The 12,893-nt window shown below is 36.4% G+C and overlaps 1 protein-coding gene across 1 annotated transcript in view; it reads left to right on the forward strand.

Annotated features, from left to right (window-relative positions):
- LOC106876271 (uncharacterized) overlaps positions 1-12,332 on the forward strand; it is a 35,919-nt gene extending 23,587 nt beyond the window's left edge. Inside the window, exons 2-5 of the mRNA XM_014924761.3 lie at positions 7,907-8,142; positions 8,774-8,889; positions 9,773-9,893; positions 11,438-12,332. Coding sequence (XP_014780247.1) covers positions 7,907-8,142; positions 8,774-8,889; positions 9,773-9,893; positions 11,438-11,788 — 824 coding nt within the window. The 3' untranslated portion in view covers positions 11,789-12,332. The remainder of the gene's footprint in view (positions 1-7,906; positions 8,143-8,773; positions 8,890-9,772; positions 9,894-11,437) is intronic.
- The last annotated feature ends 561 nt before the right edge of the window (positions 12,333-12,893 follow it).

A 12,893-nucleotide genomic window follows, 5' to 3' on the forward strand; every position in this document is an offset into this window, starting at 1 on the left:
TGTGTTTTTAATACAGAAAGGCTCTTAAGAGAAGTTTCTCAGAGACAAAATATTACAGCTAGCTCCATTCTAATTCATGATATGCGTATTTTCGCAGATAATTTCTCTAAAACGAGTCATTATTTTCTAATGAAATTTCTGTCTTTAAAATAGCTAAGAGTATTGTCATCGAAAGCTATTGTTGTTGTGGTTTAACTGAACGTCAACTCTGATTAGGTAGACCTATGATAAAAGGCATTCAAGTCGTAACCAATCTGTCATTTTTTCAGGTAGAGTGCATCTAAATCAATGTGATTTCATGTATCCGTTTTCTTTAGGGTGGTGTTTGGTGGTAATTTGGCTGTTATTTTTAGCATGTCGACCGCCTTCGTAGAGACTCTCTTGTTGGCTCGTTATGTAATGTTTACTAGAAGAAAAGAAGTAACACAATTATCAGTTCTATAGAGTTTTTAAAGATTCTGTGTTATCAGTTTTATTTCACGAGAATTGATGGAGAAAACGTTTGATAACAATATTTAGTTGCTTATACATGGAACGCATATGAGATCTATATTTGGTTGAATTGGTGAGAGTGAAAATGTACAAAGAATTTAGAGAGAAAAAACACTTGTCAGGAATCTAACAGAAAAATGGGCTTAAGGATTTTCATCTGTACGGTCAGTATAATTAGAACAATACACAGTTATTTGGGTTATATAACAAATTTGCCATTTCAACCAGGTTTTGTTTTATCCATATTTCGTTTTGATTTGATATCGGGATAAGTTGGGGATAAAGCCTTTCGCCAGAAAGCAGTAGTTTTGCTTTGACTTATTAGATATGGTTGCACCTCAGCTGTGATGTATTGGGTTTTCTGATAAATTCTTTCGTTTTTTTTTCTATTTATTTTAATCTTTATTTTTCATCAACAGTTTCAGCAAATCAATTAGTAATATATTCTCCGTCATTGCTTACGACTTCTTGCTAACGTTCCACTAGCTTGTCAGTGACGGTAGAAATTATCGGATATGGACTCGAAGATTTCATCGAACCACGCTTTTAGCTCCACGTCGTTGTTGCACAAAACATCTCGCAGTCTATTTGAGAGAGCGACCGAAAAAGGTAATAATTCGAAGGTACTATACCAGGAGACAACGTGGTTTGCAGTAGAACTTTCCAACCGACCTCTTGAATGATATTTTTGGTTGAATTAACGATGTAGAGGCGTGCGTTGTCGTGTTGAAGAAATACGCCATGTCGCCGGTCGGGTCGTTTTAACTGGATCGAGCTAGCAAACTGGAGGCGATGGAGGAACACTAGAGTTTGCTTCTTTTCGTTCAGAGCGTGTGGCACCCATGCACCGAGTTTTGAACCTTACCCATCGAGTGAAGGTCACGGGAACGGCATCATGAAAGCATCCTATCCGATGGGCCAATTTCCTAATCGATTGGTGCAGATCTTCGTGGCTGAGCTCGTTCAATCAATCCTCATCGAACTGAATAAGTCGGCTAGAACGCAGAGAGTCTGCAAGGTCGAATTTTACCTCCTTGAGGCGTGAAAACCATTTCAGTAATAGCGCCTTCTCCGTACACAGCATGTCCCGAGCGACTTCGGCAGCTTTGGAACCTTGGTTGAAACTGAAGAGAAGCAAGTATCGAAAATGTTCATTTTGTTCTACTTGACACTTAATTGTTTTATGTCTCAAAAGAAGTAAAACAAAAAAGTTGTAGAGGAAATATAAAGCTAAAATAAAACCATCAATCACTGCATTAAAATATTTTTCGCATTAATGGAAATAACATGGAAAAGAAACAAACGAATTTATTTAACAATCCAACATTTACAATGAAATTGTTTGAAAGTATGAGCATATTTTCATAATTTCCTTTTGGTGGTGGTTACACGAGATTGGAAAGGAGAATGCACTAATGAGAATTTCCATTGTCTTCTCTAGCCTTGCAGAAATATTTGGTGTCAGTTCTGAAAAGTGAGGAAATACTTGATGCATTAAAGGAATGGTATGTCCAAAGCCTGTGTGTCTTTGCGGCGTGTGTGGGTAGATGAGTGTTGGACGTTGGAATGTACTAAAAACTTTGTCTTTATGCAGTTAATTTAGAGCAAAGTGAAATCCATCCTTCTCGAAGCTATACTCAGCGGAGGTCTTGAACTGAATACAGTGAGCTAGCAAAATTCTCGTTGATCTTACATTATTGCGGCTGCTTACAATGTTGAACTACATCACCCTACAGCATTAATTTAGAGCGAGCTGAACCTGATATTATAATTAAAAGTAGTTTAGTTCAGTTAGGGAAAATATATTTTATACATTAAACACTATTTAGAAATAATTATACTGAGAGGGAAAACAATCTTTGTGAATGACGCAAATACTGGAGACAACCCCAGTATATTTAAACTTCATTATGACCTCATCAACGAAAAGTTGACTTCACCGCACTTAAAGTAGTGATGGAGAAGTAAGTAAATGCAGAAGATTGTACACTAGTTGGATTAGAAAAATAGAATTGCTTAAATAAGTGGTTTGACCGCGGACATAATAGTGGGCTTATCAAAATATTGTCGGGTGACTTCTCACGTGGAATCTATGTTCTGACAATTCAACTATCTACTATTTCTGGAAATGTCTGAATATTAAATTTAATAAAAACATATAGGTATTAAGACTTTTTCCTTGAATACCATCCAGAATTATCACTCAATCCGGCAATAAAAGTTCTTTGCATACTCACGTGCGGATGCACATATACATACACACTTGTATATGCATACTTATGCAGGTAATTATACACCTACGTATAATGTTAGCTCTTTTTCTTACTCAAAGCCATAAACTTAAATCTCGTTATTTTTCCTATTGTTGTGAATCCGTGTTTGTCAACCTACCTCTTGATTACATTTACAAACATATCACAGCTTATGCATTCAGCCAGTCCTTAAAAGATCAACCAACATACTTACCTTTCACTCGACAAACAGCCAATATAACAATTTCCAGCACATGCTGATGAAACATATATGCGCTGGGTCAACTCTCTATTGCTTGGCGGTCACATTTGGTACGTGCAAATGACGAAACATGCCACCTCCATTCCAGAATAAATCTGACTATACATCACTCTTTCATTTTGTATTGCTGCACTGTTGTTCTACCACTCTTGCTTTTGATTCAACTAACTCTTATCTTCACCAAATCTTCACCTAATTTTCTTTCTTTTTCTTATCTTTTCTTTCTTTTCTTTCTTTTCTTCTTCTTTTTTTTTTTGAATGGCTGCGCTGAGAAACATTCCAAGCAGATATGTAAGATTCATTTGTAGGGCTTAATGTATGCGTTGGAACGAAAGATATGGGAGTGAAGAAGAAACGATTAATATAGATAAACGTCAAATGTGATAGTAAACGCCTGTCAAAGTTAAAGAGATCGAGTGACTCATTCATGATCTTTCCTTTTTGCATTGGAATGATTCTATATAGTTTATATGATGAATCAATAACCACCACCACCACCACTACTACTACTACTACTACCACCACCACCACCACTACTACTACTACTACTACTACTACTACTACTACTACTACTACTACTATTTGTTTGTTCTTGCTTTATATATATATATATATATATATATATATATATATATATATATATATATATATATATGCATGCGCAGGAGTGGTTGTGCGGTAAGAAACTTGTTTCCTAACCACATGGTTCCGGATTCAGTTCCACTGCGTGGCACTTTGGGCAAGTGTCTTCTACTATAACCTCGGGCCAACCAAAGCCTTGTGAATGGATTTGATAGATGGAAATTGATTGTATATTTGTGTCTGTGTTTGTCCTCCCACCATCGTTTGACAACTGATGTTGGTGTGTTTACGTTCCGTAACTTAGCGGTTCGGCATAAGAGACCGATAAAATAAGTACTAGGCTTATAAAGAATAAGTCCTGGGATCGATTTGTTCGACTAAATGCAGTGCTCCAGTATGGCTGAAGTCAAATGACTGAAACAAGTAAAAGAGTGTGTGTGTATGTGTGTGTATATATATATATATATATACACTGAGTATCTCAAAAGTCTATGTCACATTCTAAGAACTCTTATGTTATGAACTACATAAAAGCTAAAATGTCAAGTTTTTAAGCTTTAATTTATTTTATCTTAGTTTTTTTTTGTCTCTTTTCAGATCTAGTAATGTCATTTACAAAACAAAAGAAGCCATTTTGCGTCCTAGAAGACGCTAAAACTGAATCATGGACACGTGTTCAACGCAAATTTCGTGCAACGTTTACCAAGCAGGCACCAGACAGACGTTCCATTTCGAATTGGCATGCAAAATTTAAGGAGGAGAGGTGTTTGTGTCTAACAAAGAGAACAAGACGTCCCTGAACCTCAGATGATACGATTGAACAAGTTCGGCAAGCCTTCCAGCGCAGCCCCCAGAAATCAGTCAGAATAGCCAGTCGAGAACTTCAGTTCCCATCAACAACTGTTTGGTGCGTCATAAGGAGACCGCTGCAGTTCACACCACACAAACTGCAATTGGTTCAACAGCTGAAGGACACTGATAAACCAGTTTACCATGAATTTTGCACAGGCGCGTCCTGCTCTCTTTGTCGGGCACAAACACCCCTCCTCCTGAATTTTGCATGCCAATTCAAAATAGAACGTCTGTCTGGTGCCTGCTTGGTAAACGTTGTACGAAATTTGCGCTGAACACGTGTCCATGATTCAGTTTTAGCGTATTCTAGGATGCGAAATGACTTCTCTTGTTATGTGAATGACATTACTGGATCTGAAAAGAGACAGAAAACAAAATTGAATTAAATTAAAATTAAATTAACACAAGAAAACTTGATACTTTTAGATTTTAAATGGTACCAGTTCAATTATGCTACCATTTGTAGTTCATGATATAAGAGTTCTTAGAATGTGACATAGACTTTTGAAACACTCTGTATCTATATATATAAATGGCAATTTCTATCTGTCTGTCTGTCTGTCTGTATGTATGCATGTTACCATCTTTGCATACATGTTACACCAACATCCAGTTCAATAATAGGCTAATTGGATTTCAATAAAAATCTATAATATGCTCTCCAGGAGTGTTGGACGAATTATGATAAAATTAGAAGGTTGCAAAAAGTATTAGTCTGAGGAAAATGTAGTAACAGAGAGAGGGTGACTTATATCAGTGAAGGTGAGAACAGCGGTGGCAATGGGATGACATGGAAGATCGTTAGATCAGAACGAAAGGAAAACGCTGGGAGAAATGTTTTCTTTGAAAAGAGAAAAGATAGCAGAGAGAGACAGAAGACGTCCAGTCCTAGAACGTCGTGCAGGAAAAAAAGATGGTCACGTGAGGAAAAGAAAGATGGACGATGGTCACGTGTGAGCAACGAGAGAGAGAGAGAGAAAAAGAGAAAGAGAGAGAGAGAGAGATATATAGAAAACGGTGAAGGTGAGAAAAGGGAATTAGAGAAGGATGGGGGAGAAAACAGTGTAGAGTAGAGTCGCGTCAAAAAGGTTAAGATAAACCTATTTGGAAATGGATGCGTGGCGTTCAATTAAATAATAATATAATATAATATAATATAATATAATATAATATAATACATACACACACACACACACACACACACACAGACATATATATATATATATATATATATATATATATATATATATATATATATATATATATATATATATATATATATATATATATATATATATACATACATAAACATATGTGGGTACAGGACGTCACCAACTGCGTAACAACATGAAGTATGAAAACAAACGAGTTTATATATATATATATATATATATATATATATATATATATATAATACAGGAACTATACCATATTTTTTCGGATCTTAGAACAGCAGCAGCACAATGGAGTGAGAGGATGGGGTTCCTGAGGGGAAGGCCACATTGCTGCTAAAAACTATGACACACACACACACACACACACACACACACACACACACACACACACACACACACACACACACACACACACACACGCACACACACAAGAACACAAATGCATGCGCACTTAGAAGAATAGAATGGAGGAAGTGGAGCAAGAACACACACGAAAACGAAAAGTGCCGCTGAAGAGGTCACAGATAAGTGACGAAAGATTTCCGGACAATGGACATGAGTTAGAATAAAATAAGAACAGTGATAAACGAGTGAAGGAAAAATATATAGTGCGTATTTATTTGGCAAAGATTAAAAAAAAAAAAAATAAATAATGACTGTCCCGAAATACAATATCCGTTTCAACACACGAAAACGAAAAGTGTCGCTGAAGAGGTCACATATGTGTATATATAATAAAGAAGAAGAAATTGAAGTTAATTCTTTATATAATAACATACGCTCACACACATGCTTATGTTATGTTCATATATACACATAGAAAGATCATTTGCTGAGAGATATTTAGAAAACAGTTATGTGCATATCTATCTATCGGTCGGTCTGTCTGTCTGTCTGTCTATACACAGACATGCTCGCACACACGTATTGAACCCTCGTCAGACCGTACAGCATGTCTGGTTTAGCGGATTGTCTGTGTTAACCGATGATAGGAGGCTAATATTGTATAAGTGTACGATGCAGGAAATATATACACTTAACGCTGAACTTGATAATCAATAAAATATTTCAGGAAATACCGTAACTTTATAAAAAAGATAAATAACTTTATAAAAGATATAAATATATATTTTATGAAATTCTTTTTTTTTTATTACGGTATGTAAAAATTAAAAATTAATACTGCAAATTGTTAATTCTATCTACGTGTAGGAAATAACACTTGATGTGGTAGTAGAGGTCGTGTTGACATTTTTCATTATGACTCAGTAGAGATGCGATGATACTCCACTGATCCCTGTTTCCTACTTGTAGAAGTCTGAGATGTGGCGGAATGTGAAAAAAAAATATCTGTCAATACTTTTGAAAACTACGTCAATGTTATAGTGTCCAGTTACTCGCTTTTCTATATAGCCCATACCTCGTATTTCGTAAAGAAAACTGTATATACATACACGGCATATTAATTTGTTGAAATAATTTGCTTTATCCTAATCATATAAGGAAATCGGAGGCGCAATGGCCCAGTGGTTAGGGCAGCGGACTCGCGGTCATAGGATCGCGGTTTCGATTCCCGGGCGCTGTGAGTGTTTATTGAGCGAAAACACCTAAAGCTCCACGAGGTTCCGGCAGGGGATGGTGGTGAACCCTGCTGGGCGATCATTCGATAGTAGTGCGCTACTTGTCAACCAGTACCTGCTGATTGTCAACCAGCTGGTCAACATGTCTTTGTTTACATCAATTCGGCAATTTCCGTAAAGAAAGAGGGAAAGGGCGTTAGTCAGCAGGTAGCAGACAGCAGGTAGCAGACAGCAGGCACTCGCTTTCTCTCTCTCTCTCTCTCTCTCTCTCTCTTTCTCTCTTAAAAACACATATCACTTAGAGAGAGAGAGAGAGAGAAAGCGAGTGCCTGCTGTCTGCTACCTGCTGACTAATGCCCTTTCCCTCTTTCTTTACGGAAATTGCCGAATTGATGTAAACAAAGACATGTTGACCAGCTGGTTGACCAGCTGACTACTGGTTGACAATCAGCAGGTACTGGTTGACAAATAGCGCACTACTATCGAATGATCGCCCAGAAAATATCTTATACTTTAAGATTGTGTACTGAGAGATCCACAATTTTGCTCATTTGAAACATTCAGTATCGCACTGCACAGTCAGTAGCTTCATAAAAAGTAACGGATTATAAAAAGAAATTCCAATAAGTTCGAATAATTTGTTTTCTATTAAAATCTTTTGGCAACGTAGTTTAAAATTTACACATGTGTCCTACAATCGTATTTTGACAGATCTCTGTAGAAAGGTCTCACTACCGTGTCCTGCAGGTGAAAGATTCAGAGATGCAGTCACATGTCGGGAATACTATGAATGTGGATATGACGGTCAGTTTTTAATCAAGCGACTTTGTCCCGGAAGAAAAGAGTTTGACTCTAAACGTGGTTTCTGTGTTGTCAGTTCATCATTTAAATGTGAAACTCCAGTAAGATGTCCAAATCTATCTTGGTCAAATAATCTAATCCCAGCGGTAAGGTATATATTTATATATAAATTTACAATATTAAAATGATTTTCATTGCTTAGTGGAAGCCTTTTTGAATGCTGTACGGAAATATGAAATTTGATAGAATATAATATTTCACATGATTTTCCTTGGCTGCTAGATGAAAATATTTAAACAAAATATTAATTTCGTCTAACTCGGCACCAGACCGAATTTTAGCTATGTATTACTTATAACTTGTGAAAGCGCATGGTTCGGTGGTTAGGGCGTCGGACTCACAATCATGAGATAGTGAGTTCGATCCCTGGACCGGGTTGTGCGTGTTGTGTTTTTGAGCAAGATACTTTCTTTCATGTTGCTCGAGTTCACTCAGCTGTAGAAATGAGTTGCAACGTCACTGGTGCCAAGCTGTATTGGCCTTTGCCTTTCCATTGGATAACATCCATGACGTAGAGAGGGAAGGCTGGTATGCATGGGCGACTGCTGGTCTTCCATAAACAACCTTGCCCAGACTTGTGCCTCGGAGGGTAACTTTCTAGGTGCAATCCCATGGTCATTCATGAACGAAGGGGGTCTTTGATTTTTTTCAACCGTATCTCTACATCATGAAACTTTAAATCCATTCATGTACTTTTGATATCGTTGTAATTTCTAGGAGAATTCCTTCCCGACTGACTACGTAGTGGGTGGTGTACTTGGATCTCTTGCACTTGTTACCCTGTCAATTCTGATAGTTGCATGTATAAGAAAATGGCAGATAAGAAAAAAAAGGTAAGAATGGAATCTAAAAAAATGTCTTGTACCTAAAACTTTTTTCTGTGTATTTCACCCTTATAACATTCACTCTCGATTTTCGCCCACATATAACAGAAAAGGAGTGTAGTATGTTGCAATTTATTGCAAAACATTAACAACATTGTATTAATTTGTCATTATTATAAAGAAACTTTCGACCTAAAAAATAATATGATACATGGGTATCAATCTAAACCATTTTCTAACTGGTTTTGATAAGCAATGAAATCGTATTTCGATAGCTGTGTGAATAGTTTTGCTCATAGATATTGTCCTTTTTTTCAATTGCTTCATAATCGGCAACGAGAAACTGGGACTAATAATTCCGGAAGGTCCAGCTCCTAATGAAATGTAGAAATATATGTGGAAATCAATCAAGTGATAGAGCGGAAGTGGTTAAGAAAAATGCATTTCAAGTTACTAATCCTTGAAAATTCGTTCTTTATGCGTTTGACTGAACCCTTTTGGTAAGAGTGGGTGTATACGTGAATGAACGTTAGGATATGTGTGTGTGCACTTCGTGTTGGTAGCAATATACAGTGTTACAGATTGATAATGTGATGGTGGGTGCAACAGCTGGTGCGTCACTTCAATTGTCGACCGCACAAGTGGGCGGTAATTTGGAAGTTATTGTACCACGGTAGCCCATTACATGTTGGCACAGATCTTCGATCGATCCCAGAACTTGACTGATAAAACCCAAAGTTAACCTCAATGTGATTTGAATTCGTTATATAATGAACTAGAAAAAACACCGCAAGGTGCTTTAACGGTTCTGCCAACACACCACCCCTTCTAAAAAAATTTTTAATAATAAAAATTTATACAAAATATTTAACTCATTAATTATTTATTTCAGCCGTCGACGAATTCAACTACGGAAAAATCTTCGTAGCAGGCGTATGGTACCAGTTTTTGATAGTTCCGATTATTTTCACGACAAGATGGCTCAAATGTACGAAAGAATAAGTAGTAGCCACGTAAGTTTCGAGTGACCAATTGATTTATTTTAACAGTTTTATAGTCATTACAATATGTAAAGCAGGGATCATAATGATAACCCACGTCATAAAGTAGATAACACTAGATGATAACATTATTACACATAAAAAGGTCTCAAAATTACCACAAAAGCTCGACTTTGCAATCCCTAGTGATCTTTTATGGTGAATTTTATGTATAACATTATGGAAACTGCGTACCACGCTTCATTTTCAGAGCCTGAAAATACTTCAGCTTTTACCAGCAGTTTACAAAGTTCAGTCCAACCTACATTGGAGCACAGAGCCATGGCGGTGCTTTTGCTACATACATACAAGCGTGGATGTATATAAATGAAGGCACCTGAGGTTCTTAGGAAAGATTTGCTCACCAACGTGTCTCACTGATACGCTGTTTCATTTCTTTCTCTTCTTGAATGGTTTCTGCGCTTTTGAACAATCCAGATACATACCTCTTCCTCCGACAGGCTCGCTTGACATACTCATCCCTCTTCTAGTCTTCATTATATGCCTAGCTCCCAGATCTCTCACCAAAACCTTATATGTATATATGTAACACAAATTATCCTCATGCGCACGTAAAACAACGAGAATCAAAAGGATGATGTACATTTTCATCCCTAACACTGTCCTACAGATTTGAACGTGAATTTGTTAAACGTTTTTGTATTTCACCTTCAGAGAACAGTTTTGAAAGAAGTTTTTTGAAGGCGAAATACGAGAGCATTTACGTAATATATTCACTTTGAAATCTGCTGGAACGTATTGAAAATGTATATGAACATAACATGCGAATATATATATATATATATATATATATATATATATATATATATATATATTGGATTGGATTGGATTGGATTGGATTACCCATGTTCAGTCCATTGTAGTCTTGAGGCCTCGGCATGTTCTCTCCACCCAACGACGGCCGTAAATTAAAGCTTAAGATCATATTGATGGGCCTACTTCTGTCACACTGGTTGGACATGGTTTAACAGAGGAATGCAGTTTTTGTACTCATGTCCAGGAGTAGTTAAGTCGATTACATCGACCCTAGTGTTCAACTGATTCTTATTTTAGCGACCTCGAAAGGACGAAAGGCAAAGACAGCCTCGGCAGAATTTGAACTCAGACTATAAGGACGGACGAAATACTGCCTAGCATTTCGCCCGGCATGCTAACGATTCTGGCACCTTGCCTATATGTGTGTGTGTGTGTGTGTGTGTGTGTGTGTATGCACATACATACATACATACATGCACGCATACATACGTACATACATACATATATACATGCATACATACGTACATACATATACACATACATACACACACATGCATATATATATGCATACATACGTACATACATACACGCATACATACGTACATACATACACACATACATACATACATACATACATACATACATACATACATACATACATACATACATACATACATATCCTATGCTTCTTTGTTGCTTGTAAATAATATTTAAATATGGTTGATCTTTTCTTTCTGCAGAATATTTCACGTCCATATTATCCACCAATGTTTAGACCGATGGCGATGCGACCGCAATACGTCCAACCGTATAGATACCCACATCCTTTTGGAAATTTCGATAGTTTCGGTTCCAGCGATCCTGCTCTGTACATACCAAATGTTCATAGTGAACAGAGTGATGAACCATCAATTATTACTGGAAGTTTTATCTACCATAGCCCGAACAATCTACCACCGCATTTTATCTCTAACCCTAACTACAATGATCCGGATTTATCTTACGACAGTTTCAAGAACGATCACTTTTTCGCAAGCAGCTCTCTTGGAGTCATAAACAATACACTGACAACTCGCCAGCTGCATCTCTGATTTCTTTTGTTGTTGTTGATGTCCTTTTTATTAATGAAAATATTATTTTTGTATAAAATGCATTCTTTATGTTCATACATAATACATCTGCACTCAGAACATTGCAATCTGCACTTTGTTCCAATTCTTTAAACATATTCAATCTGCATGCGATGTAAGTTACTAAACAGAACACTGAGCTGCTGTTTTCTCTTTAGAAATTAAGCGATGTAAGAAAAGAAGCGTGACTGTCCAGACAATAAATTTATCCTTTTCATTAATGGCATGTTAGTTTTGGAGAATTTTTGATTCTTGAGATTATCTCCCCTTCGCGTATGGAAGTTTGTCTTAATTGCCATTTTGATAATTATGATACATCCTACAGAGACAGAGATAATTTGAATAAATCAAGGATTTATATTGTATGGTATTTATATACCAATATTTATCTATGTTGTTCGAGTACATGCACTGGCCGCTCGAGTTATTTCTCTGAGCTCATTTTTGTTTAAATTATGCAAATATATTTTCACATTGAATAAATTTAATGCGTACATATGTGCAACTCCGCACTCTGTCTTTCTTTAATTCAATGTAATGTTGGTTACTATTGGGTAGATTTTTAAATACTTTGCCTAAGCAATCTATTAAAATCGAAAGCTCAAAATAGGTAAATATATTTCAAAGAAAAGCTTTGAAAATTTAAATTTGCTGATATACATTTACTCTAAAGCTAAATTATTCAACGGCCAATGAAATATATATATTACACAACCACAAGAAAGCCAATCCAACAATCAATACGATTGTTAGAAGTTATAGCGTATTACTAGTTATTAAGCTTGCGCTAGCCCCAAACTACCTAATAATAGGAACAACTACGGTGCAAAATTATTCAGTTCTTTTATTTTTCTAATTATGAAGGCTGAAACAATAAATTACCATTTCCCAAGATGATTTTTCATTGATATGCACCATTACTGGAAATCGTCTGTATAAAGATAATTATTTCTACTCTCAGCAGAAAGCCTTGAAAATTTTGGGGGGAAGGGGATAGTCAATTACATCGATCCCAGTGCGTAACTGGGACTTATTTCATCGACCTCAAAAGGATGAAAAGCACAGT

This window comes from Octopus bimaculoides, chromosome 1, assembly GCF_046866305.1.
Source record: "Octopus bimaculoides isolate indiv1 chromosome 1, ASM4686630v1, whole genome shotgun sequence".
In the NCBI taxonomy this organism is placed as follows: Eukaryota; Metazoa; Mollusca; class Cephalopoda; order Octopoda; family Octopodidae; genus Octopus; species Octopus bimaculoides.